The 14,218-nt window shown below is 41.1% G+C and overlaps 1 protein-coding gene across 3 annotated transcripts in view; it reads right to left on the reverse strand.

The window, feature by feature from the left end:
- Window positions 1–30: 30 nt before the first annotated feature.
- afg1lb (AFG1 like ATPase b) overlaps window positions 31–14,218 on the reverse strand; it is a 38,033-nt gene continuing 23,845 nt past the window's right edge. For all 3 annotated transcript variants that reach the window (XM_088324714.1, XM_088324712.1, XM_088324713.1), the window contains exons 8-13: window positions 6,420–6,502; window positions 4,651–4,721; window positions 4,266–4,366; window positions 2,597–2,737; window positions 1,005–1,112; window positions 31–937 (exon numbers count right to left, since the gene is read on the reverse strand). In XM_088324714.1, coding sequence (XP_088180840.1) covers window positions 812–937; window positions 1,005–1,112; window positions 2,597–2,737; window positions 4,266–4,366; window positions 4,651–4,721; window positions 6,420–6,502 — 630 coding nt within the window. In that variant the 3' untranslated portion in view covers window positions 31–811. The remainder of the gene's footprint in view (window positions 938–1,004; window positions 1,113–2,596; window positions 2,738–4,265; window positions 4,367–4,650; window positions 4,722–6,419; window positions 6,503–14,218) is intronic.

Here is a 14,218-nt window from a genome sequence, read left to right on the forward strand (position 1 = left end):
CTGGACCTCCTCGAAATAAAGAAAATAATATTCAATCCAAAAGTTTTATTTTGTGTAGCAATGAATGTTGGCAAGAATCAATCAAATTATGTGGTATTTTTCCTCAGTTAACGATTCATTGGCTTGAATTTGAAGTGATATAGCATAAGTCTTATTCTAGTTAGTCCACAAGAGGGCAGCAGACAATAACAATACAGATAAGGTACATTTTCATTTGCTTTGAGACGGTGCATTTACTTACTTAAACCGCTAAGTAAAATAGAACACGACTTGGCTAAAAAAAAGGAGCGGTACCCTCAAAAAATACATTGTAGACCAAACATATCAATAAAACAAATGTTAATCCTATTGCACAGCCTGTGTTGAAGATAATTGAGGGTGCATGCTTTAAGACACTCTGCTGTCACTCACAGGTCAGCTTCAGTACTACAAGACACTTGTGACGTATCTTTTCCATTTAAATGTGGGGTGTCATTTGAGGCGTCCTTAAAATTATGGGGGGCGATTGGCTGCTGGAGAGTGACGTCATGCTTATCCCTGCAGTGTTTTTTTTAAATTTATTTTTGTCAGTGTAGCAAGAAATTGAAGAAAGAAACGGCCTGCTTCAAGTAGAGTCCAAACCACAACCTTAACCCCAAGAGAGATGAAAAAAGAAGAGTATTCATACCCATCTAAGAAGTGCACGTACTTGTACGCCTATCATAAATGACCTGACTGAGGCTGCAATCATAATACGAACCGGGAGATGGCAGCAGAGAGTAACAAACTTCCAAATTCTGAAAAGCTTCCTTTATACGTAACATTATGTACATCAGATTCTGCGTTCTCCCTCTATCCAATAAGCTTCTGTCTGCATTTCCGCCAGCCTGGAAACAGTCCTGAGAAAGGCAAAAATCTCCTCTTCGGCCGTGAAAAGAGTCAACTGCTGCGCCACTCTCTAGATGGGGGGAAATGGCTAAATGAAAGATACTGTGTTGTGATAAATCTTTCAAGTGCAATCGCACCTCAGTTAGGCCCAAATCGTCCAAAAGCTGTTGATCTCGCTCATCATCTCCTCCGGTGTGGATGAATAGCTGGTCCAGAGGCGCTGCAGCTTGTAGCACCACTCTCACCTGAACAATTGCCATTTTTAAATTTTTAAAATGAAACTTTGACAAAAAAACTGGGGGAATATATTTGATTATTTGTTTAACATTATGCAGCTGTAAATTGTCCTACACTGCCCCTTAAAGGACAAAGTAGTAATTACATCATGCTGATACCTATATCATTTTTAAAGGGACAGTGTGGCATATTTAGTGCCTCCTAGTGGTACAAAAACCTTTCATCCAGTAAAAAAAAACAACAACAATGATTTGAAAACAAGGCAAAAATAAATGAACTATCATACCAATGTTAATATTCGTAAATCACAGGTCGAGATATTTGTATTCAGTTTACACCGTGAGATCCCCACTTAGATCGACGCCATGTTTGTCTGGCATCCTGCCACCACGCTGTGCCGCGTATCAATGGGACTCACTCTTACCAGACAACGGATTGCCATCTAGTGGTCAAATATTACACATTGGTGCTTTAGCAATGCTTTTCTATATACAGTGACACCTCGGTACTCCGCCATAATCCATTACAGATCGATGTTTGACCACAGAATTGTTCGAGTATCGAAATATTTTTTTCCCCATAAGAACTACAGTAATCCCAGTCGGCTATAGTAGGGGCAGTTAAAGCACTTTTTATGTGGTTTGGGCCACCGAATCGTACCGTTGTGGCAGGCAGGCAGGAACTGAACTGCATTGTTTTGGCTGCGATCCATTATCCTCAGACGATTGTTACTGATAGCAGGGGGCCAGAAAGCAAATTTCAGTTATGCGTGGTGGTATTTTTTTTGTGTACATAACAATTTAATCGTAAAAAATATAAAACAATTTTAAAACATGTACTGTACCTTTGAGCGGCGATTCGATGGCACACATTTATACACCATTTTGATATTTTGAATCAAGTCCTTTTTCTAATCAATCATTTTTCTCAATCTTTTCATTAGCTTTATCACTAACTTTCTGGGAAAACATGATAACTGCCAAAAAAAGATAAATGCACTAAATCACGATTAAGCCTCAACACGTGTAGTCAGACTGACAATCTCTCTCTGAAATAATGCTATCTGAGCAGGCTCAAGTAACCAATATGGCCACTCATTTCACTCGGCTGTGTTATGGAGTGTTTGAGTTCCGATTTTCTGTACGAAGACCGCAAAAAAAAACCGTTTTTTTTGGTTGAACACCAATTTTTTTTCAAATATAAAGTTGTTTGACTATGGAGGTACCACTGTAGAATGGATGGTACAGTTGTATCCATCGATATATATTTGATGCCACAGTTGTGTCCGTCCATATATAGTCTAAGTCTATGCTTTTAGCTCACCATGCACCAGCACATCTTGTAAACATACGAGACGCAACAATGGAGTTTGCTTTTGTAGGAAACAAGCACGGTACTTTTTGGAATTAGGTTAGTGACATGAATAAGTCGTTTGAATACCAAGTTATTACTGTATTTTGTCTGTTTTTGTTTGCGCTCTCAGCCAAGATACCTTTTTGTCATAGAAATTGTCGACGAGGGTGGTGAAACGCCTGACTTGGTCCTTTGAGCGCAGTGTCAACGTGGGAATGCCTCGGATGAAGACCGTGTGGAAGAGCCGCGCCATTTCCAGGTAGTCGCTAGCTCCGAGAGACTACGGGACACATGAGCACATCACAAACCTGGATAAAGCACATTTATGTAATGCCATTTTACTTTGACCTTTTCCAGAATGTACAATAAAATATACTCCCTTTTTAAAAATGTGCCATTCAGGACAACCGCAAAAAAGAAAGGACGCAAAAACATCCATCAAAATGGGGCCCGACTATTCACGAGAGTGGCAATAGAATTGCTTTTTGACATTGAGCAGAAAATTGGCCAGCGACTGGGGGGGGGGGGGGGGGGGGTCTTGAGGCTAATAGAGGTTGTCTTTATGTGAGCGAGTGGCAAGTGTATTCTGACGCTAAAGCGACCTCGGCACGGAGTTTGTCAAATCAAAAAGTCTTGAAATAAAAAAAAAAAAAAAGATTAATAATGCTATGTAGCCTCTGTGTTGGGGCCCTTTATACGTTTAGGAGATTGAAAAAAGGTGGCGCAGCAGCACATGCAGACAGGCAATATTGATGAGTGAAGCACTGTTTTTTATGTCGATTGCTGAGATTAGTGGGCATTTAATTGCATGAAGGGGAAAAAATAAAACATTGAACAACCCTGCCGCTGCCCTTTATTTTTTTCAAAGAAAGAATATATTGACCAAAAAACCCCAACATATTGTAATACACATTACTGTATACATGTATTCTTTGTCGTCTGCACAGAGAAAAAAAATTAGTATACTAGTGTCCATACTGACTTGAGACGTCTTGCGCTTTAATCATTTGAAAGACTGAAAAAAGGCAGTGCAGCAGCACATGTAGACAGACAATACTGATAAGTGAAGTGCTTCTTTTTATGTATCAGGCTGCAACCATGGAATAATTTTGAGCATTTAATTTCTGCATAGGAGGAAAAAAATTAAAAACGACCCTCCTTTTTCCTTCCGAAGCAAGAATATATTGAGCAAACAATTATCCACAAAACAACATATATCAATACATGAATATGTAGAAGTACTCATAGTCATATATTCTTTGTCATCTGCATTGAAAAACATACTATATAAGTGTCGTACCAATGAGTTGGACATCTTGTTGGCCTTCGAGACGGGGCGCTTAAATCGTTTAACAGACAGTGCAGCAGCACATGTAGATAGACAATACTGTTAAGAGAAGCACTGCTTTTAATTGTATCATGAGAATTTATTTTTAAAATTGCTATTTGCGACTATCGACATAGAATTTTAAATTTGTTTTTTAATGCATTCATTGCCTTTTGAAGGCAGTTGACATCATAGCTAATGTATATTTTTCATTTAAATAGGGTGGCAGTGAATGAATGCTTCTATCCATTCATACATCACACCACACATCCCCTTCTCAATATCTTCTCTCCACCCTTTGCTCCAGCTATCTTTCTATCTATCACGCCATCCTTCCATGTTACATGTAATAGATGCAGTTGAATAAAGGGCTACACTACAAGAAACAAGGACTATACCGATTGTTCATTCCAAATATAAAACAAACAGAAACACATGTATGTGCATAGTGCATACTTTGAAAGCCATTAACAGTACTCACTCTGCCACACAGCTCGTGGAACGTGCAGTCGGCGATGGCGCCGCAGGTCTTGTGCAATGTCACGTCCCTGCCCAGTACGGTAAGAACTTTAGGTCCGGTCACTATGGAAACACATCTCGCCGTGTCAGCGGTCTCATTTTTGAGTTTTTTTCCTGAAGGCCGGATGGACTAATGGTGGCTCTTCACATAGACAAATACAAGTTATTTACTACAGTAGACCACCGGGATACGACTTTAAACTTATTCCACATTGTAAAGTGAAAACGTTTCTGAGCGGGTTTGCTGTATCCTGGGGATCTACTGTACAAGAAAGTGAATTAGTATCACGTTAAGAGCTCTCAAGTGTTAAAAATTTTACTTTACCCCAATACATAGAATAACTCACAGCTATTTTGAGTGGACGCCATCTGGTCGAACAAGGCATCCAACTGGGCGTCAGTGCCCGGCTCGCCGGTCCTGTGCACACATAAAAACACAATAGGAGGCTGTAAAGAGCAAATGGATAAAAAATTCCGCGATCCTTTATCCTCGATCACATATTGTTGCAAGCGAGGACAAGGAGAGTGCAATTCTGTCTGGATTTGTGACTCTTGCAGCTATGATCCGTTATCCCTGATCACAAATTACTGCGAGGGGAGTCTGCAGAGTGCATTTTTGTCAGGCTTGGCGGTTCTTTTTTGCCATTCTGTCCACCAAAAAGTGAACTATACTTTTGATACCATGATCTATTATCCTCTATGGCATATTGCTGCAAGCAGGCATGGCAAAATGCACTTTTGTCAGGCACGGCGGCTAATTTTTTCCTGTTTATATGCTTAAAATTAACTGCCCATGTGCGGCAGCGGTCCATTTTTCCCGGTTGACTATTGCTGTAAGCGAGGACTGGCTGAGCGCATTTTTGTTGGGCCTGCCACCTATTTATTACATTCAGTCCACCCAAAATGGAACTGCGACTGCAATTCATTATCCCAGATTGCATATTGCTCTTTTACCGGGCCTGGTGGCTTATTTTTTGTCGCCCAAAATGAAGTGCACTGGTGTGGCTACAATCCATTATCCCTGGTCACAGATTGCTGCGAGCAGGTAGAGACAGAAGGCATTTATGTCAGGAGGCATGCCATTCTGGCCCGCCTACAATGAAAGGCATGGTTGTGGCCGCAATTCATTATTCCAGGTTGACTATTGTGGAAAGCAGCGGCTGGCAGAGCGCATTTTCTTTCAGTTTAGGCCGCAATCCATTATCCCCAGTCAACTATTGCTCACAGTGGGGACGAAGGGGGCAAATTCTTCGTCTTTCAGCCTAACATGAAAAGCACCTGTGTGGCTGCGATCCATTACCCCCAGTCAGCTATTGCTGCAAGCAGGAGCTGGCAGAGTGCATTTTTTTACTTGTTTCAGTTTTAATAATTTTCCATTTTTTTATCATAAACATGAAAAAATATATTAGAAAAAGAAAATCTGGAAATATTTGGCAAAAATATTTGAGAAATGAACTTGAATGAGCAAATTATCATAAAAAAAAACCTACATTTTTGCATACCCCAATAAGTTGTAGTCCCAATTAACCGCGATAAAAAAGGGATTACAGTATGAAATTATAACGGTGAAGTAGCAACATCAAACGTAAGCAGTGAGGAGCACAGTGCAACAGGAGGCTACTTAGCTTTTTACTCCGCTGGGAGAAGAAAAACAATGGATGTCCGACACTAAACAAGCATCAGCCAGTGAATGCACATCCAAATGAGGTGCTCGCATGAATAAACGGTGAGTGATGCACTCCATTTACATATAGTGAAAAGAAGAGAGCGCTTGAGTGCGTGTGTGTTCATAACAGAGAAAATTAGCTTTTAATGCTCAGCCATTTTGTCACATTCTATTGACTCCGCTTTGCACACTCGGGATGATAGAGACTTCATCATCCCCGTTTTTTGTCACCTTCTACTTGATAATAACCTGCATATTAAATCTGCACACCAATGTTTTCAATATGTGCCGTGTTCAAATGAGGCCAAATGAAATCCTTTCAAATTGGTTTGCACTTCTGGTGTAATTTATTGAAAATTGTTTCAATGTGGTTGCACAAGTGTACACCTCTTATGACTGGAGACGGCTAACAGTCATTGAGAAAAGAAATGACGTGCGCTTGAGCCTTACAAGAAGTAGAATTTCCTGGCTCCAGTCTTGCATAGCCTTCTGTAGTCAACACCGGAGTCCAGGCATATTGGGTGGCAATACTCCTACGCATATGAAAAGTAAAAGACACAACACCTTGTATTTCATCATAATTTTACAAACTAGCATACAATGTTTTAGTTTTTAGAATCAAAGCATTAACATGAGAAAAAAACAAACACAAGTAAAATACTGTCATCCCGATGATATGTGAAAGATCATGAGGTTACCGGCCCCAATTCTGCCAGCTCCTGCTCACAGCAATAGCCAACAGGGGATAAAGTGTTGTGGCCGCATCGGTGCTGTTAAATTTAGGTGTAAACAACTAAAAAAAAGAGCTGCCACGCACGACACAAATTTGCTCTCTTGGCCCCTGCTCTCAGCAATAGTCCACTAGGGGATAATGGATCGCATTTTATGCAGGCCATATTGGCATGCTTCAACAGCCCAAAAAATAAAAACATCAACCTTGCATTTCATTTTAAGCGGGCCAGAACAGCAAGCCTCCTGACAAAAGTGCTTTCTGTCTGCCCCTGCTTGCAGCCACACGGGTGTGGGAATAATGGATCGTGGCCACAAGAGTACAATTCATTTTAGGCGGAAATACAATAAGGGCAAAAAATATGCAATTGGGGTAGTGGATCACAGATGCATTAGTGCAGTTCTCCTTCTGGTGAATGGAACGCCCTAAAATTTGTCAAGCCTGATGAGAAATGCGCTCTGATCGTCGCCATTTGCATCAGTATGCATGCAAGGATAATGGATCGTGGGCACACAAGTGTTAATCAAGCTTTGATGGACAGAATGGCATAAGAGTTAATAGGCCTGAATAAAGTGAACTCTGCTAGCTCTTCTGTGTTTAATTGTATAATATTTATTTAAAAAGGAGTATTTGGAACATATCTTCACACTAAAGGTGGGTCCACTGCACTAAAAATAACATTTCACTTGCAGACTTTAATAAAATGTTACAATATATTTTCCTCAATTTCCCAACTAGACCTTTTCCATCACAAAAAAAAGAAAAAGTGTCGTCTTCCGCAACACAACACAATGGACAAAGAGCAACCACAAAATAGATTCTGCAGCAGCAACAACAACAGAACAGAACTCGTCTGATGTGTTCCCGCCGCCGCCTTTCAAAGTGCTGAACCTGGTAATACGCAGTTCAAACTTTCCTTGCACGCCATACAGTGTCAACAGGATTCATGTCAGGGAGGACGCCGCAAACCGTAATCATCATCTCAGCCATTCTCTGCCGAGAAAAGACAAGAATTATGCCGCGCCGTCCATCATTCAAGGGACCTGTTATGAAATCAGCAGATTTTCTGTCGCCGGCCTCCTCCAGCCGCCAGATAATTAGCAATCATCATAATGCAAGAGAACGGAAATACTCCATTCTTTCCCCGCCGTCAACTTTTTCTTTTAATCAGCAATTGGCATAAGCAGACTTAATAACAACCTGACACTCCAGCACAAAAGGGGGACGCGCTGCTTCATCAACCTGCTGTGACCTCGCCGATGGTTAAACGGTGCTCGGCAAACGAGGAGGGGGAAAAGGTAGGAAGACGTCAGCGTCGTTATTAAAGCCGGCGCTTTTGTCTTCCGGCCTCCTAAATAAAAGCGAGGGAAGGACGAGGGCCCGGGAAGACAATCAGCGGTGATGATGTAGGTTATTTATAATCTGATGAGGCCTGAGCCTCACCGGTCATTACTTGATTATCCGTCTCGAGGGTTTTATCACGTCCTTCGAGAGTTTCGCCCGCCCACACGTCTTCGGCGAGCTCCTGGTGATCTGAGCACCGAGAAGTTAGCAGGGAATCAAAAAATTAGAACATAAAAGAAGTTGCATTTTATCACAGCTCACTTGTTGGCATTCACTGTTAGAGTTGTGTTGAAACCTCCCACAAAAAACTGATTTTGCCACTGACATCGGACAAGAAACTCTCCTGGAAAGTTTCATAATAAAAGTATAGTCAGTCAAGTCACATTTATTTGTGACGCCCTTAATCACAAAATGTCTCAGAGGAATGCACAGGATTACAATTACATAATTGCCTGATCTTAAACGAACATGCGGGCAAGGAAAAACTCAAAACCTCAAACGAGTCATTTTTGTCAGACGAGTATATGAGAACCAAAACCCCCCCCCCAAAATTCCCTTAAAATAAAAGACTGGTGAAATAGTTGAACCGACTCGGGATGTCGGATAATCCTTTTTTATCAGGCAAATTCTTAATTCTTGGACAGCCCAAAACAAACTTGCACATAAAATTCCCTTAAAGAAATCCTTTAAAATTGCATAACATTCCAAAATATTCATATATATATATATATATTCATATATATATATATATATATATATATATATATATGAGGGATATGAGGGGGAGGCTTTATTTCTTACTTCGAGTGGTTTTCTATTTTCGTGCCTACTCCCTCTATATCTTTTCTCCATCTTTCACTCCTCCAAAAGTTGCTTTAGAGTCTTTGAAAGAGCGCTGTGCCATTGAGCGGGCCACAAAAGCCAAGGATAGCTGACTATTGGGCCCCGATGAGCTCCACTCCCTCATTACCCGGCAGCAGAAAACATTTGATGCTTTTTTTTTCTTCTTTTTTTTTTAAGAGTTGTTTAGCCCAGAGAGTATTGACCGGGCCTCAAAGAAAAGTGGGGTGGGAAGGCTGAAAAAGAGAGGGAGGGCGGATGAGGTGGTCTTGGTTTTCTGGCGAGAGAGGGGGGTCGGTTGTCGCTCATTCAAGCATGTGCGTCTTGCAGCCTTGTGTGCAGGCACGGCTAAAACAGAGGTGGAGGCCGGGATGGAAGGGGTCGAGAGAGAAAAAGCTTAAAACACTGCCTTTATGCTGGCAAGTCCTGGACGACTCTTGTGACATCAAAGTGTTTTCACTAACTATTGCGGTGTGTGAGAGTGAGTGGAAAAGGGGGTGGTATCTAGTGATTTTATTCATTCTTACGCTGAGGGGCGATGGGGGGGGAACAGCGCGACAATGCGAACACCCTAATTACACCTAATGATCCGCTCCCTTAAAAAAGTGAGCGCCTCGGGCCGGTTGCGGTTTGTTCGTCGGGGTCGTTCTCACAACCTCCTCCAGCCTCTCGGGGGGAAACATCTTTTGAGGTGCACCGGGGCCCCACCTTTCGGGATCGAGACCCCGACGGGACCCCCCAGCCTCAAACGGCTTTGGCGCAGCGGCCAGGGCCCAAAAGCAAACCAATAAAAAACAAAAGAAAGGAAAATGAAAAAAAACAAAGAGGGTCATGCCCACCTGGCCAGTAGGGGGCAGAGATGCACAGAATGAATTTCTGAGCCTGGATGAAAAAAAAAACGCAACTGAAGAAAAGGTAATGTTCATTTTTCAGGAACAATCATGCAATAAATACTTGTTCTACCTATTTTGGTCAGGGGCCCGCCGGCTGATTTAATCCGGCCAGCAAAATGATACAGAGAGAAGCATAAGAAGAAAAACAAGCTGTTTCTAACAATGACCTGCAGTTTTTAACATGACCACGGGATGTCGCTCAAGCCACATGCCACTTCACCCATTGTAGCTGTACATGCTAACTACCATCTATCAAACAGAGGCATTTGTGCAAACACTCATTCGGATGTTATTTGATTTAAAATGTAAGTCCTTGTTTAAGGCAATACAAGTGCACTCACCTGGATTTCTTAGTCTGAGTCCCTGTATACCTCCATAAAAACTATAATTTTATACAAAAATCAGTGTTCTTGTTTGCCCGCGTCCCTGCATCCTAGACGCATCATTTTTGCTGGGGACGCATTGTGTCAAATCAACATACGTCCCCGGGACGCAACTTTTTTGACACAAAATTGTCATTATTACCCGATACTTTTTTTTTAACAAAGATTTACCGCACTCAACTTTTCGTCAGGCAGATACGCCATTGTTGTTTTGGTCTCGCGGTTTGAGTTTTCGTCTGCACGCCGATCTCGGAAAACAAGATTACGTCATTGTTGTGGTGGAAGTCAGTCTCTTTTTAGAGAACCGGCTTTTTCGGCTCAACTCATTAAAGAGAGCCGGCTCTCAAACGGCTCACTTGCTTTGATGCATTATATTATGAATTATGATGTTGTATAAATAAGTTAAGAAAAAAAGGAAGTATAAAAGGAGAAAATGAAAAAAGACAGGTTTGTGGTTATCCCTTTAATCAGAACATTACTAACAATAATAAGAAAATGAATTAATAATTTGAATAAGAAAATGTATTATTCTACTTAATTATATTTGCATGTATTTTTTCCTTCTACAGTGAACGTCCAAGCAACTTCATTTTGAACTTTTTTTTATAATAAACCTCATTCATGTTGGGCAACTCAGTGTCTCACAACAAAATGTTCATTAACAACATATGATATAAGGAAACACATGTACAATATAACATGTTAAACTACAGGAAAAAACGGCAGATAAATTCTTCGGAAGATAGCGGAGGCAAGGAAAACTATTGTGTTGAAGCCAACGATTCGATGAAAGAAAACAAACAAAAGAATATAGATTAATATCATTATTTCAGCAATATTATTTTGTATAATGTACGATATTGTTGTGAAGTGAAAAATCTTGAAGTGATAACTGATTTGTATTACCAATAAACTGTGATGTTTAAAACTGAATGAATATATAGATTTATATTATATATTTGTCGCCGATTTACAATTTCAACCTCGATAACACTAAATTTTGGGGACCCATAGATCTCTGTTGGGACCCATAGATTTTTGAGCATGCGAGTCCCCGGGACCCATCACTTTTCAGAGGTAAAATTTACACTGAAAAATGTTTGAGCTTATGGACAACATTTAAATAGCCGGCTAAATTTTTTTTTCTAAATGCTTTTTTATATCACGTTTATTTATCAACATATGTGATTTTGGGTTCTGTCTACACAAAATCATGCATGAACTTGCTCCTGCAACCTCAGTGGAACTGTTAAAATATAGGCTTAAAACACATAGCTTATGAATGACCTATATTTCACGTTGACAATATATGTGTAGTATTTGTTATTGCAACATCCGTTGCAGCCTGGTCACCCTGGAAGGGGGATTACCTCATGTGCGATCCCTTCTCAAGGCTTCTTCATTTACCTCATGTTGAGGTTTTGAGTTTTTCCTTGCCCTCATGTATGTTTTAGACCAGGCGATGGTGAAATAATAGTCTACCGTTTGCAATAATCTGTGGTCTGACAGCCCTTTGAGACTCCTTGTGATAAAGGGCTAATCAAATAAACATAACTTGACTTCAATTTAATGTAATATAACACTTCTGAAGTGGCCCTATTGCATTGAGTTTTTAAATGCAAATGATCAAGGAGATGTATTACTTTGCTATTACTCATAATAAAGTTTTTATTTGTAAATGAATACAGTAAATTTATTTGTATAATTGTGTGTTTCAAAACCAATTGGATGAAATGGTGCCTTCATAATTTAATATTGGACACCAGCAAAGGAAATTGAATAGGATGCCAGTTCCTTATTTTGCCTACAATACCCCACTGTCTCATGGTTTTGACTATTATGCACTGTTTACTTTACGGTCACTATCGGATAATCTTGTTGCTGTTCTTTGATACCACACCCTTCAGGGCGGATCTGCTTTTGTAACCTACAAAATTGAATACAGAAAAAGAAAGGGTTCATGGGAGGGCTTTTACAACAGATTGGAATTTCTTATCTGAGGTTTGGGCTTTCCTCTGTTCTCCTTGCGAGTTAAAAACCAACGTAAGTCTTCTCTCTTTATTTTGAGTGTCTACTAAACCATAAACCTAACCTGGTTCTTTCTGCAAAACAAAACAGGGCGTATTATGTTGTCCATTATTGACCCCAAATTTTTTAAATTTTCAACCCAATAGTTTTTCGAGTGTTTCCCCTACAATTTCCCATTTAATTCTCATCAAAACATGTTGAATATGAAAGTGCTTCACAGGTCAAAGAGTTAAATGGTGAAAAGAAGAGCATCATTACCTAAATACGTAAAAAAAAATAATAATTGCTGTATAGAAAAAAGCAAAATATATTTTAATTAAACTTTGCCATTGGAAGCTGACGACCTGCTTCATGAGTACACACGCGCTCGCTTCAAACATAAAACAGAAGTGCGCCGAGGAAAAGAAGAAAAAAAAGACTCCAACCAAGGTAACTGAATCAATTAAGTATAAGCACATGACTGTCCTCACACTCCAAGAGGAGGACGATTGATTCATCTCCCTCCATTATGCGCCACTCGTTCCAGACCCTGATACCCAAAAAAAAGAGACAATGTCAGTCATCCAAAATATCAACGATTATTTGATTTGAACCGGCCTCTTCAACGGCGCTCCTTCTATACAAGGTCTCTGCCGGAGGGAGCGTAACCTTCTACTTTTTCTCCTTCTTTTCTATTATTTCTCAATTTGAAGTTCAAGCAGGGCACGGTTAAGAAAAGAATAAAAAAAAAAAGGTTAAAAACAACATAAGCCAGAAAGATACTTTAAAGTAGCTTCAGGGTTGTTGTCATGTCCCCCTCTACACCCACAACCCCAAACAGACAAATGAAGCATTGTGTGCTGTAAAAAAAATTAAAAATAAAAATAAAAATACAGAGGTCTGACCTTGGGGGAGTAACAGCGGCAGGATAGCGACAGAATAAAGAGCTGGATAAAAGGTTAGAGTGAGGATGGGCGATGAAAAGTAGAGTGGAGAGGGAGGACGATTGGGGATCCAGGTCCGTCTTAGTTACATTATTAGCAGGGTGCATTAAGAAAATGAAAAAAAAAAGGCCATAAACCCTGGATTACACACAACTGTGAGCTTTGCCTCGGCTACAAAGAAACTGGAGAGATTTAATAATTGGATTTTTGGGACGAAATGATTTGGAGTTGAACTAAAATATTTTGAGTTCAAATTTAAACAACCACTAAAGTGCCAATGTGTAAATTTCTAATCTTTTTTCACTGCAAATGTTCTCCTGTAACATTATGACTGTAAATCAGATTTGTACAAGTGTGCACACCCTCAAGAAAGATGTCAAAGTCTTTCACAAAGACGCTGTAGATGTACCTCTCACTCTCTCCCTGCCTTTTCTCTCACTCTCTATCCCTCTCTCTTTAACTCTCCATCCATCCATCCATCCATTGTCTTCCGCTTATCCGAGGTCGGGTCGCGGGGGCAGCAGCGTTAAAAGGGAAGCCCAGACGTCCCTATCCCCAGCCACTTCCTCCAGCTCATCCGACGGGACCCCGAGGCGTTCCCAAGCCAGCCGAGAGACATAGTCTCTCCAACGTGTCCTGGGCCGCCCCCGGGGCCTCCTGCCGGTGGGACATGCCCGGAACACCTCCCGAGGGAGGCGTCCAGGAGGCATCCTTATTAGATGCCCGAGCCACCTCAACTGGCTCCTCTCAACGCGGAGGAGCAGTGGCTCTACTCCGAGTCCCTCCCGGATGACTGAGCTTCTCACCCTATCTCTAAGGGAGAACCCAGCCACCCTGCGAAAGAAACTCATTTCGGCCGCTTGTATCCGGGATCGAGTTCTTTCGGTCATGACCCAAAGTTCATGACCATAGGTGAGGGTAGGAACGTAGATCGACTGGTAGATCGAGAGCTTTGCCTTTCGGCTCAGCTCCCTCTTCACCACGACAGACCGGTACAGGGTCCGAATGACGGCAGACGCTGCACCGACCCGTCTGTCGAGCTGCTGTGACCAAACTGGTGGTAGAGACGATCAGAGAAAGGGATGACATAGAGTTCACACCTCACAGT

The sequence above is a fragment of the Urocampus carinirostris genome, chromosome 20 (assembly GCF_059441175.1).
Source record: "Urocampus carinirostris isolate Australia breed hairy pipefish chromosome 20, RoL_Ucar_1.0, whole genome shotgun sequence".
In the NCBI taxonomy this organism is placed as follows: Eukaryota; Metazoa; Chordata; class Actinopteri; order Syngnathiformes; family Syngnathidae; genus Urocampus; species Urocampus carinirostris.